The 18,287-nt window shown below is 64.6% G+C and overlaps 1 protein-coding gene across 1 annotated transcript in view; it reads left to right on the top strand.

Moving 5' to 3' along the window:
* CCDC78 (coiled-coil domain containing 78) overlaps window positions 1-18,287 on the top strand; it is a 53,208-nt gene that overhangs the window by 29,083 nt on the left and 5,838 nt on the right. Inside the window, exon 10 of the mRNA XM_054161259.1 lies at window positions 15,993-16,204. Within this exon, the coding sequence (XP_054017234.1) occupies window positions 15,993-16,204 (212 nt within the window). The remainder of the gene's footprint in view (window positions 1-15,992; window positions 16,205-18,287) is intronic.

The following is an 18,287-nucleotide window of genomic DNA, read 5'->3' as shown; positions in this document are numbered from 1 at the left end:
AGAGCTCTGTGACACCAGTGCCTGGGAGCAGCCAGCCCCCAAGGGGACAGAGCTCTGTGACACCAGTGCCTGGGAGCTGCCAGCCCCCATGGGGACAGAGATCTGTGACACCAGTGCCTGGGAGCTGCCAGCCCCCAAGGGGACAGAGCTCTGTGACACCAGTGCCTGGGAGCTGCCAGCCCCCATGGGGACAGAGCTCTGTGACACCAGTGCCTGGGAGCTGCCAGCCCCCAAGGGGACAGAGCTCTGTGACACCAGTGCCTGGGAGCTGCCAGCCCCCATGGGGACAGAGCTCTGTGACACCAGTGCCTGGGAGCTGCCAGCCCCCATGGGGACAGAGCTCTGTGACACCAGTGCCTGGGAGCTGCCAGCCCCCATGGGGACAGAGCTCTGTGACACCAGTGCCTGGAAGCTGCCAGCCCCCAAGGGGACAGAGCTCTGTGACACCAGTGCCTGGCAGCTGCCAGCCCCCATGGGGACAGAGCTCTGTGACACCAGTGCCTGGGAGCTGCCAGCCCCCAAGGGGACAGAGCTCTGTGACACCAGTGCCTGGGAGCTGCCAGCCATGGGGACAGAGCTCTGTGACACCAGTGCCTGGGAGCTGCCAGCCATGGGGACAGAGCTCTGTGACACCAGTGCCTGGGAGCTGCCAGCCATGGGGACAGAGCTCTGTGACACCAGTGCCTGGGAGCTGCCAGCCATGGGGACAGAGCTCTGTGACACCAGTGCCTGGGAGCAGCCAGCCCCCATGGGGACAGAGCTCTGTGACACCAGTGCCTGGGAGCTGCCAGCCCCCAAGGGGACAGAGCTCTGTGACACCAGTGCCTGGGAGCTGCCAGCCAAGGGGACAGAGCTCTGTGACACCAGTGCCTGGGAGCTGCCAGCCAAGGGGACAGAGCTCTGTGACACCAGTGCCTGGGAGCTGCCAGCCCCCATGGGGACAGAGCTCTGTGACACCAGTGCCTGGGAGCTGCCAGCCCCCAAGGGGACAGAGCTCTGTGACACCAGTGCCTGGGAGCTGCCAGCCCCCAAGGGGACAGAGCTCTGTGACACCAGTGCCTGGGAGCTGCCAGCCCCCATGGGGACAGAGCTCTGTGACATCAGTGCCTGGGAGCTGCCAGCCCCCATGGGGACAGAGCTCTGTGACACCAGTGCCTGGGAGCTGCCAGCCATGGGGACAGAGCTCTGTGACACCAGTGCCTGGGAGCTGCCAGCCCCCATGGGGACAGAGCTCTGTGACACCAGTGCCTGGGAGCTGCCAGCCCCCATGGGGACAGAGCTCTGTGACACCAGTGCCTGGGAGCTGCCAGCCCCCAAGGGGACAGAGCTCTGTGACACCAGTGCCTGGGAGCTGCCAGCCAAGGGGACAGAGCTCTGTGACACCAGTGCCTGGGAGCTGCCAGCCCCCATGGGGACAGAGCTCTGTGACACCAGTGCCTGGGAGCTGCCAGCCCCCATGGGGACAGAGCTCTGTGACACCAGTGCCTGGGAGCTGCCAGCCCCCAAGGGGACAGAGCTCTGTGACACCAGTGCCTGGGAGCTGCCAGCCAAGGGGACAGAGCTCTGTGCCACCAGTGCCTGGGAGCTGCCAGCCCCCATGGGGACAGAGCTCTGTGACACCAGTGCCTGGGAGCTGCCAGCCCCCATGGGGACAGAGCTCTGTGACACCAGTGCCTGGGAGCTGCCAGCCAAGGGGACAGAGCTCTGTGACACCAGTGCCTGGGAGCTGCCAGCCCCCAAGGGGACAGAGCTCTGTGACACCAGTGCCTGGGAGCTGCCAGCCCCCATGGGGACAGAGCTCTGTGAAACCAGTGCCTGGGAGCTGCCAGCCCCCATGGGGACAGAGATCTGTGACACCAGTGCCTGGGAGCTGCCAGCCAAGGGGACAGAGCTCTGTGACACCAGTGCCTTGGAGTTGCCAGCCATGGGGACAGAGCTCTGTGACACCAGTGCCTGGGAGCTGCCAGCCCCCAAGGGGACAGAGCTCTGTGACACCAGTGCCTGGGAGCTGCCAGCCCCCAAGGGGACAGAGCTCTGTGACACCAGTGCCTGGGAGCTGCCAGCCCCCAAGGGGACAGAGCTCTGTGACACCAGTGCCTGGGAGCTGCCAACCCCCAAGGGGACAGAGCTCTGTGACACCAGTGCCTGGGAGCTGCCAGCCAAGGGGACAGAGCTCTGTGACACCAGTGCCTGGGAGCTGCCAGCCCCCATGGGGACAGAGCTCTGTGACACCAGTGCCTGGGAGCTGCCAGCCCCCATGGGGACAGAGCTCTGTGACACCAGTGCCTGGAAGCTGCCAGCCCCCAAGGGGACAGAGCTCTGTGACACCAGTGCCTGGCAGCTGCCAGCCCCCATGGGGACAGAGCTCTGTGACACCAGTGCCTGGGAGCTGCCAGCCCCCAAGGGGACAGAGCTCTGTGACACCAGTGCCTGGGAGCTGCCAGCCATGGGGACAGAGCTCTGTGACACCAGTGCCTGGGAGCTGCCAGCCATGGGGACAGAGCTCTGTGACACCAGTGCCTGGGAGCTGCCAGCCATGGGGACAGAGCTCTGTGACACCAGTGCCTGGGAGCTGCCAGCCATGGGGACAGAGCTCTGTGACACCAGTGCCTGGGAGCTGCCAGCCCCCATGGGGACAGAGCTCTGTGACACCAGTGCCTGGGAGCTGCCAGCCAAGGGGACAGAGCTCTGTGACACCAGTGCCTGGGAGCTGCCAGCCAAGGGGACAGAGCTCTGTGACACCAGTGCCTGGGAGCTGCCAGCCCCCAAGGGGACAGAGCTCTGTGACACCAGTGCCTGGGAGCTGCCAGCCAAGGGGACAGAGCTCTGTGACACCAGTGCCTGGGAGCTGCCAGCGCCCAAGGGGACAGAGCTCTGTGACACCAGTGCCTGGGAGCTGCCAGCCAAGGGGACAGAGCTCTGTGACACCAGTGCCTGGGAGCTGCCAGCCATGGGGACAGAGCTCTGTGACACCAGTGCCTGGGAGCTGCCAGCCCCCATGGGGACAGAGCTCTGTGACACCAGTGCCTGGGAGCTGCCAGCCCCCAAGGGGACAGAGCTCTGTGACACCAGTGCCTGGGAGCTGCCAGCCAAGGGGACAGAGCTCTGTGACACCAGTGCCTGGGAGCTGCCAGCCCCCAAGGGGACAGAGCTCTGTGACACCAGTGCCTGGGAGCTGCCAGCCCCCATGGGGACAGAGCTCTGTGACACCAGTGCCTGGGAGCTGCCAGCCCCCAAGGGGACAGAGCTCTGTGACATCAGTGCCTGGGAGCTGCCAGCCCCCATGGGGACAGAGCTCTGTGACACCAGTGCCTGGGAGCTGCCAGCCATGGGGACAGAGGTCTGTGACACCAGTGCCTGGGAGCTGCCAGCCATGGGGACAGAGCTCTGTGACACCAGTGCCTGGGAGCAGCCAGCCCCCAAGGGGACAGAGCTCTGTGACACCAGTGCCTGGGAGCTGCCAGCCCCCATGGGGACAGAGATCTGTGACACCAGTGCCTGGGAGCTGCCAGCCCCCAAGGGGACAGAGCTCTGTGACACCAGTGCCTGGGAGCTGCCAGCCCCCATGGGGACAGAGCTCTGTGACACCAGTGCCTGGGAGCTGCCAGCCCCCAAGGGGACAGAGCTCTGTGACACCAGTGCCTGGGAGCTGCCAGCCCCCATGGGGACAGAGCTCTGTGACACCAGTGCCTGGGAGCTGCCAGCCCCCATGGGGACAGAGCTCTGTGACACCAGTGCCTGGGAGCTGCCAGCCCCCATGGGGACAGAGCTCTGTGACACCAGTGCCTGGAAGCTGCCAGCCCCCAAGGGGACAGAGCTCTGTGACACCAGTGCCTGGCAGCTGCCAGCCCCCATGGGGACAGAGCTCTGTGACACCAGTGCCTGGGAGCTGCCAGCCCCCAAGGGGACAGAGCTCTGTGACACCAGTGCCTGGGAGCTGCCAGCCATGGGGACAGAGCTCTGTGACACCAGTGCCTGGGAGCTGCCAGCCATGGGGACAGAGCTCTGTGACACCAGTGCCTGGGAGCTGCCAGCCATGGGGACAGAGCTCTGTGACACCAGTGCCTGGGAGCTGCCAGCCATGGGGACAGAGCTCTGTGACACCAGTGCCTGGGAGCAGCCAGCCCCCATGGGGACAGAGCTCTGTGACACCAGTGCCTGGGAGCTGCCAGCCCCCAAGGGGACAGAGCTCTGTGACACCAGTGCCTGGGAGCTGCCAGCCAAGGGGACAGAGCTCTGTGACACCAGTGCCTGGGAGCTGCCAGCCAAGGGGACAGAGCTCTGTGACACCAGTGCCTGGGAGCTGCCAGCCCCCATGGGGACAGAGCTCTGTGACACCAGTGCCTGGGAGCTGCCAGCCCCCAAGGGGACAGAGCTCTGTGACACCAGTGCCTGGGAGCTGCCAGCCCCCAAGGGGACAGAGCTCTGTGACACCAGTGCCTGGGAGCTGCCAGCCCCCATGGGGACAGAGCTCTGTGACATCAGTGCCTGGGAGCTGCCAGCCCCCATGGGGACAGAGCTCTGTGACACCAGTGCCTGGGAGCTGCCAGCCATGGGGACAGAGCTCTGTGACACCAGTGCCTGGGAGCTGCCAGCCAAGGGGACAGAGCTCTGTGACACCAGTGCCTGGGAGCAGCCAGCCCCCATGGGGACAGAGCTCTGTGACACCAGTGCCTGGGAGCTGCCAGCCCCCATGGGGACAGAGCTCTGTGACACCAGTGCCTGGGAGCTGCCAGCCCCCATGGGGACAGAGCTCTGTGACACCAGTGCCTGGGAGCTGCCAGCCCCCATGGGGACAGAGCTCTGTGACACCAGTGCCTGGGAGCTGCCAGCCCCCATGGGGACAGAGCTCTGTGACACCAGTGCCTGGGAGCTGCCAGCCCCCATGGGGACAGAGCTCTGTGACACCAGTGCCTGGGAGCTGCCAGCCCCCATGGGGACAGAGCTCTGTGACACCAGTGCCTGGGAGCTGCCAGCCCCCATGGGGACAGAGCTCTGTGACACCAGTGCCTGGGAGCTGCCAGCCCCCATGGGGACAGAGCTCTGTGACACCAGTGCCTGGGAGCTGCCAGCCCCCATGGGGACAGAGCTCTGTGACACCAGTGCCTGGGAGCTGCCAGCCATGGGGACAGAGCTCTGTGACACCAGTGCCTGGGAGCAGCCAGCCCCCAAGGGGACAGAGCTCTGTGACACCAGTGCCTGGGAGCTGCCAGCCCCCATGGGGACAGAGATCTGTGACACCAGTGCCTGGGAGCTGCCAGCCCCCAAGGGGACAGAGCTCTGTGACACCAGTGCCTGGGAGCTGCCAGCCCCCATGGGGACAGAGCTCTGTGACACCAGTGCCTGGGAGCTGCCAGCCAAGGGGACAGAGCTCTGTGACACCAGTGCCTGGGAGCTGCCAGCCCCCAAGGGGACAGAGCTCTGTGACACCAGTGCCTGGGAGCTGCCAGCCCCCATGGGGACAGAGCTCTGTGACACCAGTGCCTGGGAGCTGCCAGCCCCCATGGGGACAGAGCTCTGTGACACCAGTGCCTGGGAGCTGCCAGCCCCCAAGGGGACAGAGCTCTGTGACACCAGTGCCTGGGAGCTGCCAGCCATGGGGACAGAGCTCTGTGACACCAGTGCCTGGGAGCTGCCAGCCCCCATGGGGACAGAGCTCTGTGACACCAGTGCCTGGGAGCTGCCAGCCATGGGGACAGAGCTCTGTGACACCAGTGCCTGGGAGCTGCCAGCCAAGGGGACAGAGCTCTGTGACACCAGTGCCTGGGAGCTGCCAGCCAAGGGGACAGAGCTCTGTGACACCAGTGCCTGGGAGCTGCCAGCCAAGGGGATAGAGCTCTGTGACACCAGTGCCTGGGAGCTGCCAGCCCCCATGGGGACAGAGCTCTGTGACACCAGTGCCTGGGAGCTGCCAGCCCCCAAGGGGACAGAGCTCTGTGACACCAGTGCCTGGGAGCTACCAGCCATGGGGACAGAACTCTGTGACACCAGTGCCTGGGAGCTGCCAGCCCCCATGGGGACAGAGCTTTGTGACACCAGTGCCTGGGAGCTGCCAGCGCCCAAGGGGACAGAGCTCTGTGACACCAGTGCCTGGGAGCTGCCAGCCCCCAAGGGGACAGAGATCTGTGACACCAGTGCCTGGGAGCTGCCAGCCCCCATGGGGACAGAGCTCTGTGACACCAGTGCCTGGGAGCTGCCAGCCCCCAAGGGGACAGAGCTCTGTGACACCAGTGCCTGGGAGCTGCCAGCCATGGGGACAGAGCTCTGTGACACCAGTGCCTGGGAGCTGCCAGCCCCCAAGGGGACAGAGCTCTGTGACACCAGTGCCTGGGAGCTGCCAGCCCCCAAGGGGACAGAGCTCTGTGACACCAGTGCCTGGGAGCTGCCAGCCAAGGGGACAGAGCTCTGTGACACCAGTGCCTGGGAGCTGCCAGCCATGGGGACAGAGCTCTGTGACACCAGTGCCTGGGAGCTGCCAGCCCCCATGGGGACAGAGCTCTGTGACACCAGTGCCTGGGAGCTGCCAGCCCCCAAGGGGACAGAGCTCTGTGACACCAGTGCCTGGGAGCTGCCAGCCAAGGGGACAGAGCTCTGTGACACCAGTGCCTGGGAGCTGCCAGCCCCCAAGGGGACAGAGCTCTGTGACACCAGTGCCTGGGAGCTGCCAGCCCCCATGGGGACAGAGCTCTGTGACACCAGTGCCTGGGAGCTGCCAGCCCCCAAGGGGACAGAGCTCTGTGACATCAGTGCCTGGGAGCTGCCAGCCCCCATGGGGACAGAGCTCTGTGACACCAGTGCCTGGGAGCTGCCAGCCATGGGGACAGAGGTCTGTGACACCAGTGCCTGGGAGCTGCCAGCCATGGGGACAGAGCTCTGTGACACCAGTGCCTGGGAGCAGCCAGCCCCCAAGGGGACAGAGCTCTGTGACACCAGTGCCTGGGAGCTGCCAGCCCCCATGGGGACAGAGATCTGTGACACCAGTGCCTGGGAGCTGCCAGCCCCCAAGGGGACAGAGCTCTGTGACACCAGTGCCTGGGAGCTGCCAGCCAAGGGGACAGAGCTCTGTGACACCAGTGCCTGGGAGCTGCCAGCCCCCATGGGGACAGAGCTCTGTGACACCAGTGCCTGGGAGCTGCCAGCCCCCAAGGGGACAGAGCTCTGTGACACCAGTGCCTGGGAGCTGCCAGCCCCCATGGGGACAGAGCTCTGTGACACCAGTGCCTGGGAGCTGCCAGCCCCCATGGGGACAGAGCTCTGTGACACCAGTGCCTGGGAGCTGCCAGCCCCCATGGGGACAGAGCTCTGTGACACCAGTGCCTGGAAGCTGCCAGCCCCCAAGGGGACAGAGCTCTGTGACACCAGTGCCTGGCAGCTGCCAGCCCCCAGGGGGACAGAGCTCTGTGACACCAGTGCCTGGGAGCTGCCAGCCCCCAAGGGGACAGAGCTCTGTGACACCAGTGCCTGGGAGCTGCCAGCCATGGGGACAGAGCTCTGTGACACCAGTGCCTGGGAGCTGCCAGCCATGGGGACAGAGCTCTGTGACACCAGTGCCTGGGAGCTGCCAGCCATGGGGACAGAGCTCTGTGACACCAGTGCCTGGGAGCTGCCAGCCATGGGGACAGAGCTCTGTGACACCAGTGCCTGGGAGCAGCCAGCCCCCATGGGGACAGAGCTCTGTGACACCAGTGCCTGGGAGCTGCCAGCCCCCAAGGGGACAGAGCTCTGTGACACCAGTGCCTGGGAGCTGCCAGCCAAGGGGACAGAGCTCTGTGACACCAGTGCCTGGGAGCTGCCAGCCAAGGGGACAGAGCTCTGTGACACCAGTGCCTGGGAGCTGCCAGCCCCCATGGGGACAGAGCTCTGTGACACCAGTGCCTGGGAGCTGCCAGCCCCCAAGGGGACAGAGCTCTGTGACACCAGTGCCTGGGAGCTGCCAGCCCCCAAGGGGACAGAGCTCTGTGACACCAGTGCCTGGGAGCTGCCAGCCCCCATGGGGACAGAGCTCTGTGACATCAGTGCCTGGGAGCTGCCAGCCCCCATGGGGACAGAGCTCTGTGACACCAGTGCCTGGGAGCTGCCAGCCATGGGGACAGAGCTCTGTGACACCAGTGCCTGGGAGCTGCCAGCCATGGGGACAGAGCTCTGTGACACCAGTGCCTGGGAGCAGCCAGCCCCCAAGGGGACAGAGCTCTGTGACACCAGTGCCTGGGAGCTGCCAGCCCCCATGGGGACAGAGATCTGTGACACCAGTGCCTGGGAGCTGCCAGCCCCCAAGGGGACAGAGCTCTGTGACACCAGTGCCTGGGAGCTGCCAGCCCCCATGGGGACAGAGCTCTGTGACACCAGTGCCTGGGAGCTGCCAGCCAAGGGGACAGAGCTCTGTGACACCAGTGCCTGGGAGCTGCCAGCCCCCAAGGGGACAGAGCTCTGTGACACCAGTGCCTGGGAGCTGCCAGCCCCCATGGGGACAGAGCTCTGTGACACCAGTGCCTGGGAGCTGCCAGCCCCCATGGGGACAGAGCTCTGTGACACCAGTGCCTGGGAGCTGCCAGCCCCCAAGGGGACAGAGCTCTGTGACACCAGTGCCTGGGAGCTGCCAGCCATGGGGACAGAGCTCTGTGACACCAGTGCCTGGGAGCTGCCAGCCCCCATGGGGACAGAGCTCTGTGACACCAGTGCCTGGGAGCTGCCAGCCATGGGGACAGAGCTCTGTGACACCAGTGCCTGGGAGCTGCCAGCCAAGGGGACAGAGCTCTGTGACACCAGTGCCTGGGAGCTGCCAGCCAAGGGGATAGAGCTCTGTGACACCAGTGCCTGGGAGCTGCCAGCCCCCATGGGGACAGAGCTCTGTGACACCAGTGCCTGGGAGCTGCCAGCCCCCAAGGGGACAGAGCTCTGTGACACCAGTGCCTGGGAGCTACCAGCCATGGGGACAGAACTCTGTGACACCAGTGCCTGGGAGCTGCCAGCCCCCATGGGGACAGAGCTTTGTGACACCAGTGCCTGGGAGCTGCCAGCCCCCAAGGGGACAGAGCTCTGTGACACCAGTGCCTGGGAGCTGCCAGCCAAGGGGACAGAGCTCTGTGACACCAGTGCCTGGGAGCTGCCAGCCAAGGGGACAGAGCTCTGTGACACCAGTGCCTGGGAGCTGCCAGCCAAGGGGACAGAGCTCTGTGACACCAGTGCCTGGGAGCTGCCAGCCCCCAAGGGGACAGAGCTCTGTGACACCAGTGCCTTGGAGCTGCCAGGCATGGGGACAGAGCTCTGTGACACCAGTGCCTGGGAGCTGCCAGTCCCCATGGGGACAGAGCTCTGTGACACCAGTGCCTGGGAGCTGCCAGCCCCCATGGGGACAGAGCTCTGTGACACCAGTGCCTGGGAGCTGCCAGCCAAGGGGACAGAGCTCTGTGACACCAGTGCCTGGGAGCTGCCAACCCCCAAGGGGACAGAGCTCTGTGACACCAGTGCCTGGGAGCTGCCAGCCAAGGGGACAGAGCTCTGTGACACCAGTGCCTGGGAGCTGCCAGCCCCCAAGGGGACAGAGCTCTGTGACACCAGTGCCTGGGAGCTGCCAGCCATGGGGACAGAGCTCTGTGACATCAGTGCCTGGGAGCTGCCAGCCCCAAAGGGGACAGAGCTCTGTGACACCAGTGCCTGGGAGCTGCCAGCCCCCATGGGGACAGAGCTCTGTGACATCAGTGCCTGGGAGCTGCCAGCCCCAAAGGGGACAGAGCTCTGTGACACCAGTGCCTGGGAGGTGCCAGCCAAGGGGACAGAGCTCTGTGACACCAGTGCCTGGGAGCTGCCAGCCAAGGGGACAGAGCTCTGTGACACCAGTGCCTGGGAGCTGCCAGCCAAGGGGACAGAGCTCTGTGACACCAGTGCCTGGGAGCTGCCAGCCAAGGGGACAGAGCTCTGTGACACCAGTGCCTGGGAGCTGCCAGCCATGGGGACAGAGCTCTGTGACATCAGTGCCTGGGAGCTGCCAGCCCCCAAGGGGACAGAGCTCTGTGACACCAGTGCCTGGGAGCTGCCAGCCCCCAAGGGGACAGAGCTCTGTGACACCAGTGCCTGGGAGCTGCCAGCCAAGGGGACAGAGCTCTGTGACACCAGTGCCTGGGAGCTGCCAGCCAAGGGGACAGAGCTCTGTGACACCAGTGCCTGGGAGCTGCCAGCCAAGGGGACAGAGCTCTGTGACGCCAGTGCCTGGGAGCTGCCAGCCCCCATGGGGACAGAGCTCTGTGACACCAGTGCCTGGGAGCTGCCAGCCAAGGGGACAGAGCTCTGTGACACCAGTGCCTGGGAGCTGCCAGCCCCCATGGGGACAGAGCTCTGTGACACCAGTGCCTGGGGGCTGCCAGCCAAGGGGACAGAGCTCTGTGACACCAGTGCCTGGGAGCTGCCAGCCAAGGGGACAGAGCTCTGTGACACCAGTGCCTGGGAGCTGCCAGCCCCCAAGGGGACAGAGCTCTGTGACACCAGTGCCTGGGAGCTGCCAGCCCCCATGGGGACAGAGCTCTGTGACACCAGTGCCTGGGAGCTGCCAGCCATGGGGACAGAGCTCTGTGACACCAGTGCCTGGGAGCTGCCAGCCCCCAAGGGGACAGAGCTCTGTGACACCAGTGCCTGGGAGCTGCCAGCCATGGGGACAGAGCTCTGTGACACCAGTGCCTGGGAGCTGCCAGCTAAGGGGACAGAGCTCTGTGACACCAGTGCATGGGAGCTGCCAGCCCCCAAGGGGACAGAGCTCTGTGACACCAGTGCCTGGGAGCTGCCAGCCCCCAAGGGGACAGAGCTCTGTGACACCAGTGCCTGGGAGCTGCCAGCCCCCATGGGGACAGAGCTCTGTGACACCAGTGCCTGGGAGCTGCCAGCCATGGGGACAGAGCTCTGTGACACCAGTGCCTGGGAGCTGCCAGCCAAGGGGACACAGCTCTGTGACACCAGTGCCTGGGAGCTGCCAGCCATGGGGACAGAGCTCTGTGACTCCAGTGCCTGGGAGCTGCCAGCCAAGGGGACAGAGCTCTGTGACACCAGTGCCTGGGAGCTGCCAGCCCCCATGGGGACAGAGCTCTGTGACACCAGTGCCTGGGAGCTGCCAGCCAAGGGGACAGAGCTCTGTGACACCAGTGCCTGGGAGCTGCCAGCCCCCATGGGGACAGAGCTCTGTGACACCAGTGCCTGGGAGCTGCCAGCCCCCATGGGGACAGAGCTCTGTGACACTAGTGCCTGGGAGCTGCCAGGCCTCATGTGGACAGAGCTCTGTGACACCAGTGCCTGGGAGCTGCCAGCCCCCATGGGGACAGAGCTTTGTGACACCAGTGCCTGGGAGCTGCCAGCCCCCAAGGGGACAGAGCTCTGTGACACCAGTGCCTGGGAGCTGCCAGCCATGGGGACAGAGCTCTGTGACTCCAGTGCCTGGGAGCTGCCAGCCAAGGGGACAGAGCTCTGTGACACCAGTGCCTGGGAGCTGCCAGCCCCCAAGGGGACAGAGCTCTGTGACACCAGTGCCTGGGAGCTGCCAGCCCCCAAGGGGACAGAGCTCTGTGACACCAGTGCCTGGGAGCTGCCAGCCAAGGGGACAGAGCTCTGTGACACCAGTGCCTGGGAGCTGCCAGCCATGGGGACAGAGCTCTGTGACACCAGTGCCTGGGAGCTGCCTGCCCCCAAGGGGACAGAGCTCTGTGACACCAGTTCCAACCCCCCTGCCATGGGAATGGACACCTCCACCAGCACAGGCTGCTCAAGGCCTCATCCAGCCTGGCCTTCAGCACCCCCAGGCAGGAGGCAGCCACAGCCTCCCTGGGCAGCCTGGGCCAGAGGCTCCCCAGCCTCACACTCAACAACTTCTTCCTCAGCTCCACTCTAACCCTGCTCTGCCTCAGCTCCAAACCCTTCCCCCTTGGCCTGGCTCAGACCCCCTCAGCCAAAGTTCCTCTGCAGCCTTCCTGCAGGATCCCTTCAGGTTCTGGCAGCAGCTCTGAGGAGCCCCTGGAGCCTTCTCCTCTGCAGGCTGCACAGCCCCAGCTCCCTCAACCTGTGCTCCCAGCAGAGCTGCTCCAGCCCTGGCAGCATCTCTGTGGCCTCCTCTGGCCTCTCTCCACATCATGGTGTGGTGATGGATCAGGCTGCCATGGAGTAGTCTGCCATGGTCCTTCCTTGCCAGGCCTGTTTCTCTGCCTTGGTCCCAGGTGGGCTCCTTGGCCTAGGGAGCAGGGCAGGGCAGGGCAGGGAAGAGCAGGGAAGAGCAGGGAAGAGCAGGGTAGGGAGGAGCAGGGCAGGGCAGGGCAGGGAAGAGCAATGAAGGGAGGAGCAGGGCAGGGAAGAGCAGGGAAGGGAGGAGCAGGGCAGGGAAGAGCAGGGAAGAGCAGGGTAGGGAGGAGCAGGGTAGGGAGGAGCAGGGCAGGGCAGGGCAGGGCAGGGCAGGGAAGAGCAGGGCAGGGAGGATCAGGGCAGGGAAGAGCAGGGAAGAGCAGGGTAGGGAGGAGCAGGGCAGGGCAGGGCAGGGCAGGGAAGGGCAGGGCAGGGAAGAGCAGGGAAGGGCAGGGCAGGGAAGAGCAGGGCAGGGAAGGGCAGGGAAGGGCAGGGCAGGGAGGAGCAGGGCAGGGAAGGGCAGGGCAGAGAGGAGCAGGGCAGGGCAGGGAAGAGCAGGGCAGGGAGGAGCAGGGCAGGGCAGGGAAGGGCAGGGCAGGGAAGAGCAGGGCAGGGAAGAGCAGGGAAGGGAGGAGCAGGGCAGGGCAGGGCAGGGAAGAGCAGGGCAGGGAGGAGCAGGGCAGGGCAGGGCAGGGAAGAGCAGGGCAGGGAGGAGCAGGGCAGGGCAGGGCAGGGAAGGGCAGGGCAGGGAAGGGCAGGGCAGGGAGGAGCAGGGCAGGGAAGGGCAGGGAAGAGCAGGGCAGGGAGGAGCAGGGCAGGGCAGGGCAGGGAAGAGCAGGGCAGGGAGGAGCAGGGCAGGGCAGGGCAGGGCAGGGAAGGGCAGGGAAGGGCAGGGCAGGGAGGAGCAGGGCAGGGAAGGGCAGGGAAGGGCAGGGAAGAGCAGGGCAGGGAAGAGCAGGGTAGGATACACTCCTGGGAGTCTGGGCAGAGCCCACAGTGCCACTCCTGTGGATGGTGACTTTGAGCCTAGTGCCAGGAGATTGTCCCCAGCTCTGAGTGCTCTGAGATGCACTGGGTGCACTGGATGCACAGGGTGGTGGCACTGGAGCCTGGTTCTGCTCTTCTCTAGAGCAGCTTTAACTGAGTTTTCCATCAGGTTGTTCAGCCTGCAGAGGAGAAGGCTCCAGGGGCTCCTCAGAGCTGCTGCCAGCACCTGAAGGGATCCTGCAGGAAGGCTGCAGAGGAACTTTGGCTGAGGGGGTCTGAGCCAGGCCAAGGGGGAAGGGTTTGGAGCTGAGGCAGAGCAGGGTTAGAGTGGAGCTGAGGAAGAAGTTGTTGAGTGGGAAGCTGGGGAGCCTCTGGCCCAGGCTGCCCAGGGAGGCTGTGGCTGCCTCCTGCCTGGGGGTGCTGAAGGCCAGGCTGGATGAGGCCCTGAGCAGCCAGGTCTAGCTGAGAGCTGCCCCTGGGCATGGCAGGGAGTTGGAGCAGATGAGCTCTGAGCTCCCTTCCAACCTGAGCCATTCTGTGGCTCTTTGAGTGCAGCTGAGCAAAGCAGCCCATGGCTGAGAGAGGTTGTGGAGTGTCCTGGTGTGGAGAGCTTCCAACCCCCCCTGGGCACTGTGCTGCTGGGCAAGCTGCTGTGGGTGCCCTGCTGGGGCAGGGCTTGGGCTGGGGCAGCTCCAGAGCTCCCTTCCAGCCCCTGTCAGGCTGTGACTCAGGGAACTGCCCCTACCCAGAGCAGTTTAAGTTCCAACAGAGCAATGCTGAACCATCTCCTGGCTAGGGGACAGAATGTGCTGGAAGGTGTCCAGAGCAGGGCCAGGAGGAGGAGCAGAGGGCTGGAGCTGCTCTGCTCTGAGCACAGCCTGAGAGAGTTGGGGTTGTGCAGGCTGGAGAGAAGGCTCCCAGGAGACCTCATTGTGGCCTCCCAGGATCTGCAGGGGGCTCCAAGAAAGCTGGGGAGGGACTTTTGAGAGTGTCAGGGAGGGATAGGACTGGCGGGGATGGAGCAGAACTAGAAGTGGGGAGATTGAGATTGGCTGTGAGGAAGAAGTTGTTGCCCAGGAGGGTGGTGAGAGCCTGGCCCAGGTTGCCCAGGGAGGTGGTGGTAGCCTCATCCTCTTCCCTGGAGGTGTTTGCAGCCAGGCTGGAGGTGGCTGTGAGCAACCTGCTGCAGTGTGAGGTGTCCCTAGCCATGGCAGGGGGTTGGAGCTGGCTGAGCCTTGAGCTCCCTCCCAGCCCTGACCGTGCTGTGGTTCTATGTGGCAAGAAGAAAGGACTGGAAGTGCTTGCTGCTGGGATGGCTGCTCAGATGCTTTGGTGGCTTTGGTGAGCCACCCCTGGGAGGATTCTGCCCCAGCAGCTCCATTCTGGATTCCCCCAGCCCCAAGCCCTGTTCCAGGAGCTCCATTCCGCTGCCTCCCGCTGCCTGCCTGGCGCTCGGCGCCGCCTCGCCGGCCGCTCTTCCTCTTCCTCCTCCTCCTCCTCCTCCTCCTCCTCCTCCTGCTGCTGCTGCAGGAGGATATTTTTGTGCTCCCTGCCTTCTATTTCTGCAGCAGGGATGCAGTTAAAGGTCCAAGGGAGGCTGCTCCAGCTCTGGAGCTGACTGAGCTCGTGATGAGTGGTTGTGCCCCAACTCATTCTCTCAGGGACAGGACCGGAGCACCTTGAGCACTGGGCTCAGCCTTGGGCCCTTCGCTCCCAGGAGGACATTGAGAGGCTGGAGCAGGGCCAGAGAAGGGCAACAGAGCTGGGCAAGGGTCAGCCAGGGCCATGGCACACCCTGAGCACAGCAGCAAGGTCTCAGACCCTGCCTCAGCCCAGCCAGCCCTGGGCACCTGCCTGCTGCCCAGCCATGGCCTCAGGCCCAGCACTCAGATGGCTTTTGCAGCTTCAGGCTGCTGGAGCTGGCCTGCTGCTGGGTCCTTCAGTGGTGTCCCACCCCCCTGAGCACCAGACACCAGCTCCACTCTGCCATGCCATGGGAGAAGCACTGCTGCCTCCGAGGAGAAGCTCAGCAGGAGCAGTCTGGCAGCACCAGCCCCACATTTCCTATGGGGGTTTGAACTTCAGCAGCAGCCCTCACCCCAGGAAGGGCACTGAGGAGCTGGAGCAGGGCCAGAGAAGGGCAAGAGAGCTGGGGAAGGGTCTGGGGAAGAGGGCTGGGGAGGAGCAGCTGAGGGAGCTGGGGGGGTTGAGCCTGGAGAAGAGGAGGCTGAGGGAGACCTCCTTGCTCTCTGCAGCTCCCTGAGAGGAGGCTGCAGCCAGCTGGGGCTTGGGCTCTGCTCCCTAGGAACAAGGGACAGGACAAGAGGCAATGGCCTCAAGCTGCCCCAGGGCAGGTTTGGTTTGGCCATGAGGAACAATTTCTTCCCCTTGAGGGCTGTCCAGGCCTGGCCCAGGCTGCCCAGGGCAGTGGTGCAGTCTCCAGCCCTGAGGGGGGTTCCAGAGCTGTGTGGCTGTGGTGCTGAGGGCCAGGGCTCAGTGGTGCTGAGGGCCAGGGCTCAGTGCTGCCCTGGCAGTGCTGGGGTAAGGCTTGGACTGGGTGACCTTAAAGGTCTCTTCCAGCCAAATGATTCCATGGTCCTCTGGCAACTCCTGACACCAGCTGCTGTGCCCAGGGCAGATCACCCCCAGGGGGCAGCTGCCTCTGTCCCGAGGAGCCACGCTGGCACTCAGCTCTTCCTGCTCTCTGCCCAGGGAAACTCTTCCCTATCTCCTGGGCTGCTACCAGGAATCTGCCTGGACCTTCCCTATGGAAGGCTGTAGGGAAAGCCTTCACAAGACTCATGGCCTGGGTGGGGTTGGAAGGGACCTTTAATGGCCATTCGAGGCAAGCCCCCCGCAGCCAGCAGGGACAGGTCACTGCATCACATCCATCTCTCTCTCTCTCTTTAAAGGCCTACATGGACAGCAAATCCAGCAAAGCAGCAGGGCCCAGCAGAGCCCCAGCTGGTGCTGCTGCCATGAAGAGCTTCGTGGAGAGCATGCTGAAGGAGATCAGAGCTTCCTACAAGGCTCGGGAGGAGCAGCTGGCCACAGCGGCACAGGGCTACAGGAGGCGGCTGAGGAGCTTGGCCAGGGGGCACCAGAGCCTCCTGATTGCTTATGGGTAGGGCTGGCCTAGGCTGGGGCTGGCCTGGGCTAGGGCTGGCCTGGGCTAGGACTGGGCTAGGGTAGGAAAAGGCTAGGCTAGGACTGGGCTAGGTTAGGACTGGGCTGGTGTAGGACTGGGTTGGGGTAGGACCTGGGCTAGGCTAGGAAAAGGCTAGGCTAGGACTGGGCTAGGTTAGGACTGGGCTGGGCTAGGACTGGGCTAAGCTAGGAAAAGGCTAGGCTAGGACTGGGCTAGGTTATGACTGGGCTGGGGTAGGACTGAGCTGGGGTAGGACTGAGCTAGGGTAGGACTGGGCTAGGGTCGGACTGGGCTGGGGTAGGGCTGGGCTAGGCTAGGACTGGGCTAGGCTAGGACTGGGCTAGGCTAGGAAAAGGCTAGGCTAGGACTGGGCTAGGTTAGGACTGGGCTGGGGTAGTGCTGGGCTGGGCTAGGGCTGGGCTAGGCTAGGAAAAGGCTAGGCTAGGAAAAGGCTAGGCTAGGCCTGGGCTAGGGTAGGCCTGAGCTAGGGTAGGACTGGGCTGGGGTAGGACTGGGCTGGGGTAGGCCTGGGCCAGGCTAGGACTGGGCTAGGCTCTGACTCTCTCCTCAGCTGCCTCCTAAAGGCCCCACAATAACCTCTGCCTCCCAGGCAGGAGGCAGCCACAGCCTCCCTGGGCAGCCTGGGCCAGAGGCTCCCCAGCCTCCCACTCAACAACTTCTTCCTCAGCTCCACTCTAACCCTGCTCTGCCTCAGCTCCAAACCCTTCCCCCTTGGCCTGGCTCAGACCCCCTCAGCAAAAGTTCCTCTGCAGCCTTCCTGCAGGATCCCTTCAGGTGCTGGCAGCAGCTCTGAGGAGCCCCTGGAGCCTTCTCCTCTTCACCCAGCCTGGCCTTGAACAGCTCCGGGGAGGGATCTTCCCTCCCTGCCTCATGCAGGGTGGGAGCTGGAGTGCAGGTTGGGTGGTGCAGAGCAGAGGTACCACAAATAACTTCTGCCTCCAGCCCAGCCCTGCAGCACTCTCAGCTCTGCTCTGCAGCTCTGGCAGCAGCTTGGGCTGTGGGAAGCAGCAGAACTTCTCCTGGCATGAAAGCCACAAATAGCTCCAGGACAAGCTCCCCTCAGAACAGGCTCCCAGGAACACTGAACATGCTGCTGGGCTCTCCCACTTCTCCTCTGCAAGGTGGCCAGAAGCCAGTGGCAGCCCCAGCAGCAGCAGCTCTTGGGGTGGTAATGCTCAGGGGCTTGGAAGCAAAGGGATCTGGCCAGGCTGGAGAGGTGAGCCCAGGCCAACCTCATGATGTTCAACAAGCTCCTGCCCCTGGGGTTGGGAAATCCCAAGCACAAACCAGAGCAGCCCTGAGGAGAAGGCCTTGGGGGGGTCAGCTGGTGACACAGTCCCCAGGAGCCAGCACTGGGCCCTGGCAGCCCAGAGGCAGCTGAGTGCTGAGCTGCAGCCAGAGCAGGGAGAGCAGCAGCACAGGGAGGGGATTCTGCCCCTCTGCTCTGCTCTGCTCAGCCCCCACCTGCAGCACTGCCTCCAGCTCTGGGGCCCCCAGCACAGGAAGGACCTGGAGCTGCTGGGGAGGGAAGTGCCCAGTGTCCAGGTGGGGAGGGAGCTCCCTGCAGGCTGCTCCTCAGGCATAGAGCCAGTGCTCAGCTGTGTCCTGCCAGCAGGTCAGCTCCTCCGGGTGGAACCAGAGAGAGATCTCCTGCTGGGCACTCTCCACCGAGTCGCTGCCGTGGATGAGGTTCCTGCAGGGGCAGGGGGGAAGAGGATCAGCTGGCAGCCAGCAGGGAGAGGAGGCAGAGGGCAGCTGCAGCTTGGAGAGCTCACCTCAGCCAACTGAGTTACAGAAGTCTGCAGTTGGTTGGATTGGAAAAGGCTTTGGAGAGCTTGGAGCCCAACTTGAGCACATCCAGAGGAGGCCACCGAGATGAGCAGAGGCTGCAGAACCTTCAGGCTGGGAGAGCTGGGGCTGTGCAGCCTGCAGAAGGCTGCAGGGAGACCTCAGAGCAGCCTCCCAGGACCTGAAGGGCTCCAGGAGAGCTGGGGAGGGACTTGGGACAAAGGCTGGGAGTGCCAGGCCCAGGGCCAAT

Source organism: Dryobates pubescens, chromosome 4 (assembly GCF_014839835.1).
Source record: "Dryobates pubescens isolate bDryPub1 chromosome 4, bDryPub1.pri, whole genome shotgun sequence".
In the NCBI taxonomy this organism is placed as follows: domain Eukaryota; kingdom Metazoa; phylum Chordata; class Aves; order Piciformes; family Picidae; genus Dryobates; species Dryobates pubescens.
This window is presented reverse-complemented; position numbering and strand designations above follow the sequence as displayed.